We start from the raw sequence: 20,367 nt of genomic DNA, 5'->3' as shown, positions 1-20,367 counted from the left end.
AGAAGGGTCTGCCCTCCTGAGAGACAGTGATCAGTGGTCAGATGGTTTCTGTCCCAGGAGAGAGGTGCCTCCCAGCAGACAAGCCTCAATGGTGTCATTGACTCAGCCTCTCCCTTCAAAGGCCTTTTATTGTTTGTTTCTCATGGAGAACCCACCTGCTGCAATGCCTTCATCTGAAAGATGTAAAAGCTGAGGCCGGAGGGGTAATTCCACCACCAAAGAAACCCCCGCAAAATTATGATGCATTCCCGGCCAGACCCTCAGTGGTGCCTCATAATCTAGCGGTAAGAGCTCCACTGGGGAGTCAAGGTTTACCTGCCAGCTCCGTCGCCGACCACAATGCAATCTTGCCCAAACTGCTCAGCCTCTCCAAGCCTCAGTTTCTTCACCTGTGAAATGGGGAGAATAATTTTTACAGCTTAGGGTTGTTGATTTAAGTCACCCTGCCAATTTAATTATTTAAGTGTTCACCTGTTTCTCCTCAATTCCCCCCTTCCCCTAGACTGTGAGTCCCCTAAAGGCAAGGACTCTGTCCGCCTTGCTCACAGACGTGACCTCAATAACTACAAGTGCCTAGTGCAGGGTAGGCGGTGAGGAAGTATTTGTGTTGATAATAACGAAGGCCCTCAGCACCTGGCTCGGCACAGACACTCATCGTTATGAACAGAGGGAGTTTGTTATTTATGATGGGAAAGCAGGTTTTGTTTCAACACTATCAAATCACCAGGAACTGAGGGAACAAAATAGCTCTCTGGAGAGGGCCTGATGTCAGGTGGCTCTTCTGGGGCAAAGCCCCCAGGACCCCAACCATAAAGGACCTGTTCCCACAGGCTTCAGAGCCACCTTGCTCCAGGGCCTCTCCCGCTGTCCTCTCTCTCAAAGAAATGTCCCCCAGAGGCAGGACTCCTTCCGCGGGGCTTCAGAATTCCTATCTTCTGCTCTAGAAGAGAGCAGGGGTAAAGGCTCAGCTCACCAAATCTGCGAGGGCAGGGTTGCTAGGTTAAAATACTGGACGACCAGTTAAATTCGAACTTCGGACAAACAATGAAATAATTTTTTAGTAAAAGTATGTCCCAAAGATTGCGTGGAACCTGGTTATCCTTAAAAAAAGTATTCACTGTTTATCTGAAATTCAATTGTAACTGAGGGTCCTGTATTATAATTTGCTAAATCTGGCAAGCCAACAAAGTGATGGAGTTGGGATGTTAACCCAGGCCTGCCTGAGCTTGTGGGCCTCACTTTCTCCTCTCCTGCAAAATCCCCATGATCATATTAGGAAACTCTTGGCATGGTTATGGGAATTAAAATAGAGAGGCTGAATGAAATGGGCTTTTAAGCCCTCAACTACTTCATAAATGTTAGCAAGGGCAGGAATTTTGTTTGCCTTGATCCTGAGCTGAACCCAGTGCCTAGAGCTGTATCTGACACACAGTTGGATAGCCATAACTATTTGTTTCAGTGAAAAACCGCTGGTGCTACTGTCCATAAATAGCCCCCCCCCAAAAAAAAAGACATAAAACAATTTCAAGGTCCCAAATCTAGGTCCCACATTCCAAGCACACCCTTCTGGTCCCTTATGCTGGTCCCCATACTTGCCAGACGGCGCCCAGACAACGGTCCCTCACTTTGCCTCCCAGGTAGGATTGCACCTGAGAGAGCCCCGCGCATGCACGCCTCACTCAATGGAGATGCTATGCGCATGCGTTGGTCCAGCTCCGCCTGGGGCGGGGGGGGGGGGGTTGGTGAGGAGTGCACATGCGCGGTCAGCCCTCTCCAGAAAGTGCGGGAAAGGAGCTGCGTCCTTTCCCGGAAGTGCTCTGTGGGTGCGGGGAAGGGCGATATCAGCCCAAGTCAAGTTCCTGCTCTTGGACACTTTCATTGCCGGGCGGTCCTCATGGCCTTTGCACCCAGGGGTCCTGAGGCCTCGTTCTTCCAGGTTTTGGACCAGCACAGGGCTTCCCTGCTGGCCGCCCTGAGGAAAGGCGGCGGGGAGCCCGCTGGCGGGGGGATGCACCTGGCCTCTAGGTATGAGGGCTCCTTCTGGGGCGCAGACGCCGGGACTTGGCGAAAAACTTCCTCGGCGCAGCCGGGCTTGAGGTGTTCTGTGGGGAAATGCTGGACCCCCTTCCCGTCTCCCACTGTGGCGGCCCCAGGGTGAGGCCTGTTGGGCCCGCCAGCCCTGAACCCCGAGAAAGGCCCTTGTTTAGCGACCCCCTTTCTCTGCTGTTAACTTATTTTGAACTCAGAAAGCCTGGTGACAGACCACCCTCCCCCCCATGTCTTCTAGAATGTTCCAGGAGCAACCCCACAGCTGGGTTCACGAGTTTTTGAAATCCTAACAGTTTGGGGGAGTTTAGGGCACAGTTTGGCCTTGTGTTTGTTTAAAAAAAAAAACAAAAGTGTAAAAATTTAGAAGTTTTCAGGCTTTTTTTTTTTTTTTTTTGGAAGGGGGGAAAGTCAATGTTGTGAGTTCTCAATAAGTGTGTTTTATCAAAATGAACAAGGAAGTCAACACATTTTAAGTGGTTTCTAGTGAGGCAATGGGGTTTTTGACTTCGAAGTGAAGAGAATGTACACTTCTTTAAATCGATTAAAGCAGTTAGAGGTTAGCTCAGAGTGCGGTGCTGATAAAATCAGTTACGAGATTCTCCAGCTGCCCAGCTTGGAGTTAACTACAGAAATTATGTTTACATTATTCACCACTTTTACTTAAAATGCTCTGTTGTTCTGCTTCCTTGATCTGCTTTTCCCATTTATCTGCAAACTTTTTCACTTAAACAAATTACTGCCTTTTACTTTTAAGCCCAAACCAACTACCAAAAAACCAAAAAGCCGGAAAAACCCACAAAAATTTTTTTACAAAAGGATTTAGTTTAAGGGAGAACTGGGAGTGAAGGAAAGAAAGGGGTGGAAGTCCCTTTTTACATTTCAGATGGAAATCTGGTTGTTTTAAAGTTGGTCATAATGTTATTGTAACTTTTTTTTTCCAGGCTGGAAAAATGAGATATTTGAATCAGGTTTTGCATCCCACTATTAGAAAATATGAAATGTTTTAAAATTTATTTTCTGATACATGCATTTTCAATGAAAACTCTGATGTTTCTGTGGAAATTAGAACACTACATTTTGTGCATTTTCTAGATTTAATATGAGTTCCCTTCCTAGGCAATATTCTTACGGTGTTTATAACAGAAAAACATTTTTTGAAGCTGATGGCTTGTGAAATTAAAAGTCAGCTGACAGAAAACTGGGCTAAGTCTTAATAATTTTCTGTGGTGTAGTAGTTGCCAAGTCCTTTTATGGTAGTGATTAAACTTTTTCTTTTTGTGTCACTAAAATTCAAAAGGGCTGATTTATGGCATGAGATCAATTAAGGTAACGTGCTACAGCACGAAGTTTTTCTTTTGAAATATTTTCGCTTTGCATTTTGGGGAAATTAATTCAAAGCAAGTATTACATCAATTTTAATTAAAAGATTTATCAGTAGTATTTCAAGTCAATGAGTTTGTATTTAAAGTAGGCTGATATGAAGAGTAGATAAAAATATATTTATAAATTATATTGTCTAGTCATTAAAAGGGAGATATTACTTCAATTGGTAATTGAGAAGTAAAATTACAAGCAAATGAAATTTCTCTGTAATTCACCACTATAAATACAGTTGTTGTTTTAATGCATTACTGTTGTAAAAATTTAGTGGGAGAGAATATCATTGACATATATCACCTAGTCTTAAAAAACAACCAATGAAACTAAAAATTACTTTAATATTGATCTGGGGAAATGTTACATACTTTAAAGGTCTAATTTAGAATTAAGATTGAATCATGGTGTATTTATTGTTTCAGTTCTGAGGTTCTTGCATCTATAGAAAATGTTATCCAAGACATAATCACAAGCTTGGCAAGAAATGAAGCACCTGCATTCACAATAGACAACAGATCAAGCTGGGAGAATATAAAGTGGGCATTTTGCATTTTTTACTTTTAAATGCAGTATCTATGTCATTATTTGAGTTTGAGTTCGAGTTCTAGTTGGATTTAATTCTTTTTATTGCCTTTACCCTGCCAAAAAGATCTAAGGAAGTTTACAAAATACATACCATACAGGCAGGTTTTATAAACTAGAAGTAGGTGTGAAAGATAAGGCAAAGGGAAAACAATGCTAGGAACAAAAAATGGAGCACCAAAAGGGGTTAGAATTCAAAATGCATATGATAAAGTCTCACAGTCCTGCTAAAAATAGGCTCCAGACTTGGATCTAAGCTTTCTAGCACTCAAAAGGGGGAAATAGCACCAGTGGAATTCTCATCTACACTGCAAAAGCAAACCACTTGCTCAGGGGAGCTACAACCAGTCCTGATACTGAGACCAAAATAAATGTATCCTGAACATAGAGCACATTTTGATGGCTCTTTCCCCTAGCAAATCTCCCCCTGCTAAGTCCTGTGTCCAAGAGGGTAAAATCAGCAAACAGCTTTATCTAAGTCCTGGAACCTAGTTACATAGTTTGTTTCTTTCAGATCATCAACCTGTAGACACTTTCCACTTAATAATGAAAAACACTACAAGAATAGTCTTCAATAAGAGTTACAGAAACAGAATTAAAGTAATTTTAAGGCTCTTTAGGCACTAAGTATTCTTTTATGATCAATATAATTAATGTAACTGTAAACTTTTGAATCATATTTTGTAAGATGGATCTTGAAGCAGCTGTCACCTAGCCTATTTGCCTGGTGCCTTCTGCCACCTTTAGGACAGGCTTGGCAGTTCAATTTAACAACCTAGTCTAAATTGTTATTTCATTTACTGTAACTTTGGGGGTAAATTAAACAAAACATTTCAAAACTTATTATTAAATTGAGTAAAATTATTAAATAAACCAATCAATTAAATAAACCAATCAAGAAAATGAGCAAAATGCTAATAAAATTGTGAAATATTTGGTAATAGTTCACATACCCTAAATATCTTCCTGGGAAAGAAAGAAATACACACACACACATCATAATTAAAGGTATTTAATTCATGTATTTTATACACTTGCTTTTAGTGCCTCTGTATGTTGCAAAGCTAATTACCTAATTACCACCTGGAATTATCTAAGCTTATAAACGAGGTTATCATAATATATCAGTGCTTACATTGAGAAGAAATGGGGATTTAAATGATGTTCAGAAGAGGACATTAAGTGTATATTGTTTGGTGTTCAGAAGTTAATTCTTTTTTATTCTATTCCCTTGCTTTAAACAAAATGACAGGTTTGAAGATTCTGTGGGTCTTCACATGGTATCTCATTGTACCACAAGAAAAATCAAAAGTGATTCACCAAAATCAGTTAAAAATTTTGGTAAATTAATCTTTCTTAGCTTTCTGTAGTAAAATAAATAATTTTGGTTACCTTCTGGGTTATAGTTTTTCCTAGCTAAATAATTTTACTTGTTCTTTAATAGGCCACCCTGTACTTGAAATACATTTATAGAATTTTGCATTGTTAATAACCATGGAAGTAAAGTATTATTTCAAAAGAAATTTTCAAGATGCATGAGTCAGTGGAAAAGTATTCTCTCAATTTTGCTGTACATAGAGCAATTAATTTTATCTGATTCTTCAGGCAATTATTATTCTGTACTTAACACTTCTATTTTGGGAGGATAATTTTTGTAATATTGTGGAAAGTAACTGAGGACAGTTAAAATCCTTGATAGCAGTATGTTTTGAATTCATAAGAAAAATGATGAGTAACTTGTTTACTGCATCTTATTTTCCAGCGCTAATTCTTAAAATATTGTCCATGATTTATAAATTAGTACAGAGCAACACTTACGCAACCAAACGGTAAGTACATTGTTCTAATAAATTACCCTTTAAAATGCAGTGTGAGATTTAGTGGCATTAACTTTCATTATATGTTTTGAAAAGTTACATAAAACTAGGCTATGGGTAGTAAACTACTTTGCTTGTATGTTGCCTTCATCCACTTAAAGCTTTCTTCAATTAATACTCCAATACTTATCATATTCAAAGAGAATATGGTTAATTAAAATATATATTTTTAAAATTTTCATAGAGACATATATTACACCGACAGCCAACTCTTTGGTAACCAGACTGTTGTGGACAATATTATCAATGATATTTCCTGTATGTTAAAAGTGCCGAGGAGAAGTCTGCATATAGTAAGTAGCATTTCATACAAAACATTTTAAGACAAAACATATAAAAATTGTAATAGAAGAATAAATGTAATCTGTGCCTTCTTTCCATATTTTTGATACTATGTTTTTCTCACTATGAATTTAAATAATCTATTCTCATTGTATTCCCTTGGATAAATGAGCCAAAACAGATGAATTATCAAATATTTTTCATTTCTAAATGCTCTTACATATTTTCTCCTTTATTTCTTAAATTCCAGTCTGAGCCAAAATACATATAATTTAGCAGGTGAACATGAGAAGGGACTTAGAAGCATAAAGTAAACTCAAGAAAAAGGTTTCAGATATGTCTATTATTTTTTCAGTTATCTACATCAAAAGGTTTAATTGCTGGCAATTTAAGGTATATCGAGGAAGATGGCACCAAGGTGAATTGTGCATGTGCAACAGTAAGCATCATTAATGTTTTCATGTGTTTTAACTCCATTTCAGATCGTTTGTTTTTGAAATGCATTTTATTTACTGCCTTGTTATGTAGTTTGGAGCTTAAGATTTTAAAATAAAATCGATGAATATGTATATGCTGTACAGGGTTGTACATTAGTTTCAAAATATGCCAGTTGCCAAATGTCATATTGAAAGAAACAAACATACACATTCCTTTTTAAAATACACTGTTGTTTTCAGGTAGAGCATGACCTGACCCTTTTAGCATGGTTATTTATGTAATCTTCATAAAATTTTCTGGTTCTGAAATTAATGTTTGTTACTAAACTATTTGTTAGGCTTGGTACGTAGAAAGCCCACAGTACTGAACTATCACAGAAGTTTGGAAAGGGCCAGCTCACCATTTTGGAAAGAGGAGAATGACACCTATGAGATCCTGCATAAGGAAGTCTTTCCTTCATCAGTTTCTGCTTTTTAAGCCATATATCTATAAAATTTCCAAGAAATTCTCACCTTCTGGGAAGTAGTTTAGGTCATATGTCTGTTTTCTTACTGAAAAGTAAATCTGTTTCCTACTGTTTTCTTACTGAGGCATAGACCTCTGATAACAGGTGTATTTTTTTAATGAAAATATAGGATTTTTGTGATAAATTTTTAAATGTCGTTAAGCTTGCTATTTATTTACAATAAAAACTGTCTTGTTTTGTTAGGCTGTTGCTGTGCCATCTAATATTCAAGGAATTCGGAGTATCCTTTGGGAAAACTATTTAAACGTCTAGAATGTTCATTCATCCATGACTTTGATAAATCAAGCCTTCATAATGTGTAACCAACAAGCCAAACCCTGTAGTGGTCAAGATGAGCACACCATGGTCCCTTTTTTAAGATCCTTTTAGGAGCTCACCATCTAGTAGGAGAGACAGATATCTAAATACTGTGTGTGAATAGATATCTGTTTACCTTCAAATATAACCGTTACTTAGTTAGTGGTTAAATTGAAATACTCGTGCCTTAAATTTATCAGCCTTAACTTCACAGATTTAATTACAGATGCAAAATTTCTATTAATTGTAGAAAAAGATGCGACATTTCAGCGGCTCCTAGATGACAATTTTTGCACCAAAATGTCTCCGTGCATCATGGTTACGGTATATTATCTACTTTTACCACTATTCCAAGACTAACATACTACATTGGTGATTGGTAAGAGGGGTTTATAACATCATCCATAAGCTTGGACAGCATTCTGTTATCAATATGATGCATCCTTTGGGATTATAGAACAAGAATTTCCAAGGTGTTTATTTAACCATCCTCAAATCTGACTGAAATCAAATAACGCCTCCCAGGAGGCATCCTGATATAGTGTAAATGTCAGGTGCTTACAAAAGTGGATTGGTGAGAATGGAAATGACAAGGATTAGTGTGGCAGCATCATCAGTTAGACAGAGAGGGACATAACTGGATTTGGGGAGCCTGTCCAGAGGCTCTCAGGTGGTTGCTTGGGTGGAAGGATGGCAGGGGAATGATTAAGGAGAAAGGACTTAAGCAAAGGGCATTTCCAAGGCAAATCCAAAAGGACGTGGTGACCACGGGATGAGAGGAAGGAGTCAAAATGACTCTGGTGTGTGGAACTTTACCATGATGTCACCAGCGATACTACAGGGCAACTGGCGGGAAGGCTCAGTTCTTCGCGGCAGAAAGATGTTGAATGTAGTTTTAGAAATATGAATTTGAGATGATAGCAGGAAATCCTAGTGGCCTCTGCCCAGTTTGAAATGAGGGGAGAACGGTTGAGATGGCAAATGCAGACTGAGAGCTCATAAGTAATAAAGGCGCTACCTGAACCCCTGAAGTGATCTCTCAGTGGGGGTGTCCTGTGGCTCACACTTTGGTCCAGTCCTCCTCAGCTTTCACACCTCCCTGGTGAGAGTGCATGCTTGCTGGGCTGATAGGAAGCCAAGCCACTACCGACAGAGGAAGCTGCCCAGGCCCCGGCCTCTGTTCAGCTGTTGGCGTTTGAATCACGGCTGGTACTAGCGCATCGGAGATGCAAGTAAAGCTCGGCTTTCTGTCACATTTCTTTTTCTACCTTGTCTTTCCTCTTGTAGGCTGCCTCCTAGTCCTTGCCTACCTACGTGTTGGTGCTATCATGGTGTCCACTGATAATTGCTGTCTTTGCTATGGTGAAACACCCACAAGCAGCTGACCTGTAGTAGCTGTTTCTACAGAGGGGAGCTGAGAACCGAGGGCCAGGCTAGGAAGGAGCCTTTGGTACTCCTCTGTGGTCTCCTCTACCACATACATGTGTAGTCGTTCCCAAAGGAAAAAATTAAAATACACTAGCGTTCAGTAAGTGCTCATGATGTGCCAGGAGCTCTGCCGGGCACTGGATACGATAAGGGTTCCCATTTTAGTGCTGTTTTTCACATAGCAACGTGTAAAGTCTCTCCAACCTTGTGAGGTAGGTATTATTATCATCCCCATTTTAACAGTAGGACAATGGGACCCAGGAAGGTGTTTCACCGCAATCTTAAGGCTGGTCAGAACTAGGGCTGGGATTCAGGTAGTTCAGCTGCACATTGCTGTAGCCCCATAACTGTGTGGCAGGCATATTTATCCCATTTTATAAATAAAACCACGGCCAAAGACGCTAAGAAACCAACCCAACTTTACCCGCTCATGATTGGCGGAGAGGGAGTTCAAACTCAGAGCGGTCGCATGGAAAGCCCATTCTTCTCTCTGCTTGCTTCCTTCTCTGCTCCATGTTTCATTTGGTTTTCTGCTTTTTTCTCTTAATGCTATTGTAAAGCTCTTTAAATTACTTTTCTACATAATTATTGTTTTAATGGCTTCATAATACTCTTCCACTGCTTAGGGTTATTAAATTCTGAATGTAAGCCAGGTACTCTTTTAAATGCTTTATAAATCATTAAATAATTTAATTCCTATAGTAATTTTATAAGGTGTTAAGAAGCCCCAAACTTCAGAGAGTCTTCGTGACTCTTTCGGGTTCATGCTGCCAAGAAGTGGCAAAGCCAGATGCCAGCCCAGGCTGTCTGGCCCCAAAGCTGGTGCATCTCACCGCCGTGCTCTGCTGCCTCTCCATGTCCCTGTTGTGAGGTATTTTGGCTATTTATCATAGTTTCTGTCCTGTTAAATAACCCTGCGGTGGACATCTTTATGTATGTCAGATTTTTCTTATTTCTGTTTCTGCTGAAATATTTCCTTAGGATTATTTTCTAGGACTGGGATAATTGTCAAAGGTATGAAGTTATGTGGGCTTTTTCACCCTGTTGTATATAGTGTACATTTTTTCACAGTCAAAACCAGTCTTCCATCACCTGAAATTTAAGGTGAGGGGATCTAACTTTTAAGTTACTAACAAAATAAGAATATAGTTGGATCAGTTTCATTCTACTAAATGATTTCAATACTTGCTTTTAGGGAAAGGGAGTACCTGATCTGAACACAAGACTTTTAGTCAAGAAGCTGTGGGATACATTTCACATTCCTATTTTCACTCTTGTAGATGCTGATCCTCATGGTAATTTATTGTTGGACTATTTGAAACAATAGTCATAATAAATCATATCTGTAGTTGTGTTTTTCTGCTCATAGAACACTTTCATAAAATATTCTGGGACTTCCCTGACCATCCAGTGGTTAAGGCTCTGCACTTCCACTTCCGTGGGCACGCGTTCAATCCCTGGTCTGGGAACTAAGATCCCACATGCCGTGCAGCGTGGCTGAAAAAAAAAAATTAAAAGAATATGATTATTAGATTAAAATGAATGACTGTAATCATTGGGGGCAACTTATCGCTGTTTTTACCGTATTAAACTGAACCATAAATTTTCCATTGGTAATGTCCACAAAAATAAAAATTGCAGATGTTAGGTATAATTATCTAGCCTATAATATGCAAGAAGACTAATTTTAAAGTTAACTTTCTTTTAACAGGCATAGAAATAATGTGTATCTATAAGTATGGATCTATGGTAAGTATAGAAAAATATTTTTCCTTTTTCACTATTGAGATATTTTATATTCACTGAAGTGATTTCTGCATTTACTTATCAGCCCCTAGTAAGCTAAGGGCCCCCAAAATGTACCGGGGAAGCTACTGTCCTAGTCTAGGGCCAGTCTATTTGAGACCTGTGATTCCAGCTTCCAGCATGACCAGTGTGACTGCCGATGACAGAGTGGGACTACCTGTGGGCAAGAGGCATTAATTATCCTCCACTTTCCTGGCCTGCTGAAGTAACTGTGGGCCCTCAGCATAGCAACATTGATCATTGATTATACCCTGAAAATTATATATAGCCTTGAATTCCGACTTCCAACCATTGGTTGAATTCCAATTCCAACCATAAGGAGAAAGGAAAAGATCACCAAACTTCACCACTAGAGACGGCAACTACCACGCGTCAATGGTTGTCAAAAATGTTGTCCTGGACATCAGCATCACCCGGGAACTTGTTAGAAATGCAAATCTCAATCCCCATCCAGACCTCCTGAGTCTGGATTTCCAAGGGTGGGCGTTCCAAGTGGTTCTGACACATGGTGAAGTTTGGGAACCATTGGTGTACACCTTGAGTGTCCTGATGTATATGTTTATAGCAGATGAAAAGGATGGTGGAGCAAGGTGTTAAGGTATGGAATCATGAACAACAGTAAATGCAGGTCAGAGGGGTCATTTGTAGTTTTACTTTATAGAAAACCAATACAGAAATACTACAGAGCAGTTTTAAAACCTCCACTGAAAGTCAAGTTTAGCTAAGCCCCTGGTGATTTTTTCTTACTTCTGTGGTCTCTGGGGGTGTGAAGTCTTCAGTACTGGTCCTTCCTAATAAGTTAAAAAATTTGCTGCAAAAACAAGTATGCTAGTTCTCTGCATACCTTAGCTAATATACTTCTGCTCTTTATTTTAGGCTATGTCTTTTGAAGCCCATAATCTCACAGTTCCAGCTATTAGATGGCTTGGTCTCCTCCCTTCTGATATCAAAAGGTTAGGTGGTTAGCAGAAGTAGGATATTTAAAATGATGATTCATTGTAATATGTAATATGTAATATGTAACAGCCTAAAAAGTCACTACCTGGGAAAGCACTTAATGGTTTTTACTTACCGTGTTCACAATGACTCGGGATTATATAATTATGAATTACATTTATCCACGTTTCTGTTTCAACTACTAAAATACTTAAATATATTTAGTTAATTGAACCTTTAGCTAGCTAGAAGACATTTTTTTTTTTTTACCTTTATGGTTAAAGTGTTTAGTAATTTTTTTTATACTTAGAAAGTATGAAGGCATTGAATCTAGTTAAATGGTAATCCTTGACAACACCATTTGCCATATGAATTAACTTTATCATAGATTTAAATTTTTAACTTCATTTAAAAATCTCCTTTTAAGATTAAAGTTGGGAAATCTGAATTTTGTCATTTTTAATATATATATGTTCATTATAGAAAAACTATCATTAAGTAACAAGATAAAAGTCACCTACAGATGAACAGCTTTACCCTTGTTGATTATTTGCTGTGCATTGCCACAACTTCTTCCAAAAGAATGGAGTCATACTCTATTTTGTAGTCTGCTTTTCTCACATAACACAATGTGATCGCTTTTCCTTATCAATAAATACATTCCTAAGACCTCATCTGAATGGCTTCTTCTGCTGAGTTCCAATTCTGCGTGTGTTTATTCAGTCAGCCCCTTGCAGTTGGACGTTCGCGTGGTTTCCGCGTCTCTGTTCCAATGGGTAGTGCTTTGATGGGCCATCTTGTAACTAAATCTTTGCCCGGTAGCCTTAATTAGTCCCATAGGCCGAATTCCCAGAATTGCTGGGTCAAAGGGTATGCACATTTTTAAGGCTTTGACTGCCCTCTGGATAGGTTAATTATTTTGTTTTCCCTGGAGAGTAAGAGCCCATCTGCCCTTCAGCATGAGACATTATCACTTTATTCATCTCTGCTAATGTGATATTTAAAAATACTTTATTGTTTTAATTAGCCAGCGAGAATGAAATTAAACATTTATTGGATTTCTTTAAGCAGTGAGCAAACCGTGGTAACAGGTGCTTATTTTATAAATATGGAACATGAACAGGTTTTGGGTAATCACTGCTTCTTACAAAATGAGGGCACCAGAGAAAACATTCAGTTTTCGTTTTTTGAATGTTTACGCTCTAGTGAATCAAAGTTTTGTCAGTTTAGTGTATATGTCATGGTCAAAATCCCTTGGGGGTCATCTATTTGTAGGAATATCATTTCTAACACAACTTGAGGACAGAGGATCTGATTATTGAGGTGGAAAACTTGAAGAAACTCTAGCTGCATCTCATAAATTCCATCAGTGCCCTCAAAAGCCACTCTAAATAAATGTACAATCAAAGAAAAAAGTGTGATAGCAACACAAACATGGCTTCAAGGGAAATCCTCTAGGCCTCCCTTTCAATCAAATTGTCATCCTATTCAGGAGCTGCCACTGGCAAATGGTCATAATTATGGGGACATTGAAAAAGACTGTTTGAAACTGGAGCTCTCCTGAGAAATCCAGGATTTGTGACTTCAAAAAGCAGTTCACAACATAAATCCTGGACCTCTCATGTTCTATTTTTAAAACACATACCAAGATAAAATTACAATCTTTTTAAAAGTGTAAAACTAAATAGATGTGTGCATGTCTGTGTGCATGCATGAATGCATAAGTGAAAATTGATAGACTAACTTCTTCGGCCCAGAAAATTCTCAATGAATTACAGAGAATTAAGTACTCAGTGGAACCTAAAATGCCACAGTGGATCTTGCTGCTGGCCACACATAGTGGCGCTCACCGCGTCGAAACTGCGGTGCCCTGGGGGCTGCCTTGGTGTTGATACACACGATGTTAGTGTTCTCGGCATTTGTTTTATAACCAATGTCTGTCTTCCTGTCATCGTCCTGTGAGTGTGGCATGAAAGAAAACAACAACTTAAAACAGACTTCCGCTATGATCTTGAACATTTGCTGGTCTAAGACATGCCAGATCCCCCAAATTCTGTATTTAAAAGTGGATCTGTACTAATTTTCTCATCTGTTATTTCTGAGTCTCTTGAAATAGTATGATAAATAAAAATGAAATATATGTGACCTTAAAGTTACAGGAGCACTTTGTTTTTACTGATTTTTTTCATCTATTTTTTTCCAGATTAAATATACCTAAAGGTACTTTAATTCCACTGACAAAACAGGACCAAATGAAACTTGACAGTATCCTGAAGAGACCTTATATTACTTGCCAACCATTTTGGAGAAAAGAAGTACGTTTCTTTTTAAAATTCAAATGTTGTATGTTTTATTGCCTTTTACTTTAGCAGTGGCTATTTACGTAATATTTTGGAACTATCCTCCTTGAATTTTTATATAACCAACAACTAACGTGTGTGTTGTTCAGCAGTAAATGGTTGTAGAAACATTGAATTGTGAATGCTAATAGGTAAGATCAGCTGGGTGGAGCTGATCTAGTTTATCCTCACCGTAGTTATATACCCATTGTCTATGGCTGTATCATAGTTCATGAGGGAAAAAAGGAGAGAAGGAAATTATAAAGATCCCAGACCATTCCTAATTATTGAAGGAATCCATACTAATATTTTTAGCTGTAGCAGCTCCAGAATATTCTGGCTGACTTAAAGGTTATTGCCGATGGCTTTGGAGAATAAAACAAATCTAGATTTATCAGTTTGAGTTGACAGAACTGTAGCAAAGGACTCTGGTATGATTATATTTTACTTTTATTGACAGATGGAAATAATGGCAGACTCTAAAATGAAGGCAGAAATTCAAGCTTTGACCTTCCTATCATCAGATTATCTTTCCAGAGTGTACTTACCCAACAAATTAAAATTTGGAGGATGGATATAAAAATATATCAGAATATATCTGGTGATTGCAAGAGGCTTTTCGTTAGTTTTGTTTTCAGCAGTGGGTGCTGTTGTGGAAAGAACATATGGTCTTAATAAAATAATTTCCGTTAATTGTATTTTTTGTCAAAAAAAATGCTGCACTCTAATTTTCTTCAGAAGGCTTTATTTTATCCTTCTCTGTAGAGACTAATTTCTATCCTATGTTCTAACGTAAATCATAAAAGAATGTATGTTATTTTGACTTTTAAATTTTGTTTGAAAAAAATGTTTACACATGTCATCAAAGTCTGCAGAAATATTTTATTTACTTTCTACAATACAAGTAATGTTAAGGCATGGAGTATCTTATTAGTAACAAAAATAATAATAACCTAACTTTGAGAGGTTGCAAATGAATGATAGTGTCCAGCAGTTTCTTCTTAGTTATATTTTCCTTTATCTTCATAGTATAAGGGTCATACCTCATTCATTTACTGTGAAATTAGTAATGGTTATTATGAATAAATATTTGGATTGATGTAGTCTTCAGTGCTTTGTTTTGATTTTGAGCATACTTTTTTTAAATAATATACTTATTTGAAAAATTTCCCCAGGGTTGTATCAGTTCTCACCCAAATTCAAGTCACCTGAATTCTTCTCTAGTCTAGGTTTAGAGAACAAAGAACTGGTTTTAAGATTAACAGAAACCTCAAGTTTTAATAAGGCCTTTCTATAACAGTAAAGATGTGATCTTTTCCTCTCATAAACTTATCTTAATTTTTCCAGAGATGAGTTTTATGATTTTATTCTGTACTTTCAATAAAGTTTTAACTGCACTGGAAAGTTTATTATAATTGTAAGCAAGATTATGTATTTATAGGAGAAGTAAAGAAATGTTGGGTTAGTTTTTTACTGAGATAAATGTTAATAATAATAATAGATGTTTCTGAGAACTTGTATGTGCCAATCACTGCTTGCACGTTATCTTATTTAATTCTCCTGAGAAGAGCCTTGTCAGGTCAGTAGTTACACTTACAGTTTACAGGTGAGAACACTGAAGATGTTGCTTGTCCAAAGCCACCCAGCCAGATGTAGCAGAATGGGGACAGTAACACTCTCTACCTCAAGAGCAGGGCCGGGTGCCGAATATTTGGGGCCCAGCGCAAAAGGTAAGTGTAGGGTCCCTTGTTCAAGAGTTATTAAGAATTTCAAGATGACAGCAGCCGAGAATTAAACCGAGCATGGGGCCCTTCTCGGCCTGGGGCCAGTGTGACTGCACATGTAGCACAGCCATGAAGCCCGCCCTGCTCAAGAGGTAAATAAGGTCCAATATAATAATGGAAGAAAATACTTGTACAGCACTTATCATGTGCCAGGTACTTTTCTAGGTGCTTTACGAACATTCATTTCATTTTCACAGAAACCCTATGAGCTAGGTACCTTTCTTATCATCCACATTTTACAGATGAAGAAACAAACATGCAGAGAGGTTAAGTAACTTTGCCAAGGTCACATAACTATCAAGCAGTGGAGCTGGGACCTAATCCCAGAGAGTCTGACTCCAGAGTTCATGCTGTAATCACGATACTGGTACATGTAAAGTGCTTCACGTTTGGCCGGGAAGGCACACCACTCAGGAAGGGTCTACAATTTCTATTGTTGGCGAGGTGTCAAATCAAGGCTCCCTGATATCAAGCCTGTGATGTCAAGCTTGTTATGTTATATTCTCTAGTCACATCAGAACCAGGTATTTCATTCTGAGAACATTTTGGTAACTGTTAATTTGACTTACTTGCGAGACTATTGAAAATTCTAAAAACATTTTATAAATCTCAAGTTTTTCTTTGAATTTATGCCATACTCCCTCCCTTAACAGCTAATAATCATTGAATTTGGACAAGTTTTGTAAAGGAGAAAAATACTAACTTAGAAATATATGGTTAAGCCACAAAATGTCTGGATTAGGATATACTGTCAAAATGGGAAGGAATAAAAAAATCTATAATAGTCATTAAAATTTGAAAATAAATTTGAAAAAGGCTTGCAGATACATTCAGTTTGGATAATTAAATTCATTTCAAGTTTATATTTGGAAATTTACTTAAAATAATTTTCATTTATTTGGGAAGTGAAAATGGGAGGAGAGCAAAATGCACTGCAGTTTGGCTTTGCTCCCTATCTTTATTAGATGCAGCTGAAAAGTTGATGTTAGTAGCTATTTGGGACCCAGCTAGAATTCTCATTCTTAAGATTTGTTTCTAAAAAGTATTACTGTAAAATAGGCAGCTGTTTAAAATGGCAACTGACAACAGACATCCCCTCTAACCCTGTGTATTTATTATTTATTTATTTTTTATAGCTCACTTTTATATTATTAGATTCAACACATAAAATAGTCAACTATAAAAGTTTCTAAATGCTTAATCTTATTTTCTGAATTTATCACGGACAGCTAACAACTTGAGGAGTACACCGCCTCCATTAACTACACTTGGAGTAGCACTGTTCTGTGTCACATTTTGAGCCATTTCTTGAAGGAGCTTTCTAAGAAGTCTCTCATCATGAGTTTTAACCTATATAGATCTCTCCCTTCCTCTGAGTCTTTCTTTCGGCTACATTGGGTCTTCATTGCTGCGCATGGGCTTTCTCTAGTTGCAACAAGCGGGGGCTACTCTTCGTTGCGGTGCTCGGGCTTCTCACTGCGGTGGCTTCTCTTGTTGCGGAGCACAGGCTCTAGGCGCGTGGGCTCAGTAGTTGTGGCTCGCGGGCTTAGCTGCTCCGTGGCATGTGGGATCTTCCTGGACCAGGGCTCGAAACTGTGTCCCCTGCCTTGGCAGGCAGATTCTTAACCACTGTGCCACCAGGGAAGTCCCTGAATCTCTTTAGCATCTGCTAGTGTTGGAGGGTCTCCTGCAGAGGCAGGGGGTGGCTGTGTCTCACCGTGAGGACAAGGACACTGGCAGCAGAAGTTCTGGGAAGTACTCCTTGGCGTGAGCCCTCCCAGAGTCCGCCATTAGCCCCACCAAAGAGCCCGGGTAGGCTCCAGTCTCTACCATCTGTATTTATTTTTAATATTTCCATAATTTTAATCAAGAAAGAACATTTGGATTGGAGTCTGTTTATAATTAAAGTGAATAAAAACTGGTGCAACCGAAAGATGTTCAGAGAATCTTGGTTTTTTCCTTAAGGGCTCATAATCACCCTCGTAAAATAAAAGCTCTCGTGATATCTCCAGGTTTCTGGGAAATTTAACCGTCATCACTGATGATGCTAATTGATTTCAGAAGTCATGATTTCATGAAAAAAGAAACCCATATTGCACTTTCTACAAAATAGGCAAAAAACACTCCAGGATTTCTATCTATAACTTCCCTTAATGAATGTCTCAGTTGACCTGTTTGATGTAGATACCTGTTCAGTGGTGCTGAAAAGAATAGATGCTGTCAAAGCTAAGCCACAAGTACATGTGTACTAAACAGTATTTTCAACGGGATGTTTTTGTAGTAAACTGTTGAGAAACATTACTTTTGTTTGGACTTCTGTTCACCATTTAAAGGTTATGTATCCCAAGAAAATCTTGTAAAAACAAGCCAAGGTCTCCCTCTGCTGGCAGAAGCTCTATGTTCTCTCAAATCCTTCCACTGTTTTGGGTGGACATTTCTTTAAAATATATTCGTCCCAAGAGGGAGGGGATATGGGGATATATGTATGCATATGGCTGATTCACTTTGTTGTACAACAGAAACTAACACAGTATTGTGAAGCAATTAGACTCCAATAAAGATCTATTAAAATATATATATATATTCAAGTCCTTGTTTTCAGGAATGGGGTGGAAGAGTCTGGGACACAACAAGAGGCTGGGGAAACCATGAGGATTTCTGTGTGAGACTGAGCACTTCTAGACAGGAACCCGTTTTGTATTATCATCTTTGGATGCCCCAATTCCTTGTAAAGCTACACTTAATGTGTGCTTCGTGGCAACCAAGCTATTTACAAAACCTTAAGACAACATATTAGGACTTTTTAATTAAAATAACAGAATTAAAGATCACTTCAAATGAAAAGGAACTGATACTAAAATTACAAGCATTCAGTTTCTATTTACCCAGAAATGGAATATAAACTGTGTAGTCATTCATAAATACTCCCTTGTGTAAAAAACTGCAGAAGGGTATACTAATGTGAATAATAGCCATGACCAAAATTTAATTTTACTTTTTATTTTTAAAATTTTTCACCTAGACTTTTGGCTCAATAGTCATACCCATGGATACAGATTGTTTTCATCCCCCTTTTTGTTTCTGAGGGAAAAAGTGAGGTGAAGCCACAGACAGCCATCTCTAAAGTCATATTTTGAGGGGCAGACTGCTTGCATCCCAATTCCACTTCTACTCACTGCCTTTGTAGCTGGGAGAAGTTACAACCTGGCCTTCATTTCATCAACTGTAAAATAGGGATAATAGTGATAACACCTAACCTATAGTGTCATTGTGAGAACAAGTGTGGGTTTGAATAACACTCTTTAGAAAGAGTCAAGGAGTGTTACTGTTATATTTGGGTACACCTGCTGCTACCATTGTTCCACTGATGGTATATGCAAAACCAGCTTGTCGATTACATACCCCTAAACAACAGAAAGATTTTTTTTAAGCATGCTGAATAACCAGTATTGTACATAACAGAGGCTTCTGGAAGATTCCTTGGGCATGGAAAATATAATTCGACAAATATTAAACACCAAAATATGTAAGACTGTGCTTGGTGCTATATACATGGCCTTAAGAGACAACGTTTAAAATCTAGGAAGCTAGACAAGGCAAATACACCCACAATCTTATGAGACAGAATATGATAAGCACTGCGAGAGCTTTGAGAGTTGAGAGATGCTATGAGATGATCCACTTGGTAAAGAAATTACAGGAGATGAGTATCCAGTGCTTAAAGGAGCTATTACTATTATCATCATTATTTAGACGAGAGGTTCTGAACCTTGCCTGCATCTTAGAATCACTCGGAGAGCTTTTAAAAAATATTAATTCCCTCCTTCCACCCCAGAACAACTAAATCAGAATCTCTGAGGGTGAGGCATCAGAGTGTTTTAAAAGTTTCCCCAAGTGATTCTAAACACCTCATCTAGATCCTCGGTGCTCAACTGCGGTCCGTGGCCTGGCAACCTCAGCAGGGAGTTTGCTAGAAATGTGGGTTCTCAGGCCCACACTGGACCTTCTGAAACTGCATTTTATAACCAGGTCCCGCGGATCCTCAGGCTCCCTGAAGATGTCAAGGCTTTTGGTACGCAGCCCACGGTGAGTAGTAAAGGAGAAGGGTCAGTGTATGTACCACAACCTCAGGAGATCCCTTCCTCTTTTTTTCCTTCAGACATTCTTAAAGGGGGAAAAAGCAACCACCTGAAATATTCGGAGTTGGCACATGTGCGTCATAACAGCCCCTTAATATTCCTATGGAACCTTACACTTAGCAAAAGGCCTTCATGTGTGTTACTTTACTTGAACCTAATTAAGAATAGCCCTGGAAGTTAGGCATCATTATCCCCATTTCACAGCTGGAAACTGAAGTCCAAAGAGACCAGATGGCTCAAGATACCCCAGTCGCAAATAGGGAGGCCAGGGCAGGAAACCAGGCAGCGTCCCATCAGCTTCTCGAAGGATGGCCTTGAGAACTGGCGGCAATCGTAATTTTGCTAGACTTGTCATTCACAGGAGAAAATTGTAACTAACCTTCGCCAGCCGGGGCCGCGGATTTATCAGAGCGGTCGCTCGGCAGCTGCGTCGGCTACATCAACTTTCGACCAATCCGCAAACTGCTGGCACGAGGACTTCTTCTTGGCGTCAATAGTGTTTCTGCG

The 20,367-nt window shown here is 38.6% G+C and overlaps 1 protein-coding gene across 1 annotated transcript; it reads left to right on the top strand.

Annotated features, from left to right (window-relative positions):
- Positions 1–378: 378 nt before the first annotated feature.
- Positions 379–20,314, top strand: SPO11 (SPO11 initiator of meiotic double strand breaks). Its single transcript, XM_082359343.1, has 13 exons — positions 379–2,025; positions 3,849–3,962; positions 5,261–5,349; positions 5,771–5,837; positions 6,070–6,178; positions 6,523–6,606; positions 7,315–7,351; positions 7,643–7,752; positions 10,052–10,151; positions 10,568–10,605; positions 11,539–11,615; positions 13,802–13,913; positions 14,398–20,314. The coding sequence occupies exons 1-13, from the start codon at positions 1,577–1,579 to the stop codon at positions 14,515–14,517; spliced, it is 1,506 nt and encodes a 501-aa protein (XP_082215469.1). The 5' UTR covers positions 379–1,576; the 3' UTR covers positions 14,518–20,314.
- The last annotated feature ends 53 nt before the right edge of the window (positions 20,315–20,367 follow it).

Source organism: Balaenoptera borealis (assembly GCF_965194805.1).
Source record: "Balaenoptera borealis genome assembly, chromosome: 16".
Lineage (NCBI taxonomy): Eukaryota > Metazoa > Chordata > Mammalia > Artiodactyla > Balaenopteridae > Balaenoptera > Balaenoptera borealis.
This window is presented reverse-complemented; position numbering and strand designations above follow the sequence as displayed.

Bases quoted from the DNA above. Each gene is read 5' to 3' on its own strand.
- SPO11 (XM_082359343.1), top strand. From the start codon at position 1,577: ATGCTGGTCCCCATACTTGCCAGACGGCGCCCAGACAACGGTCCCTCA. The intron at 6,179-6,522 runs GTAAGTAGCATT...TTATTTTTTCAG, and splicing joins CGAGGAGAAGTCTGCATATA to TTATCTACATCAAAAGGTTT. The intron at 10,606-11,538 runs GTAAGTATAGAA...TCTTTATTTTAG, and splicing joins TCTATAAGTATGGATCTATG to GCTATGTCTTTTGAAGCCCA.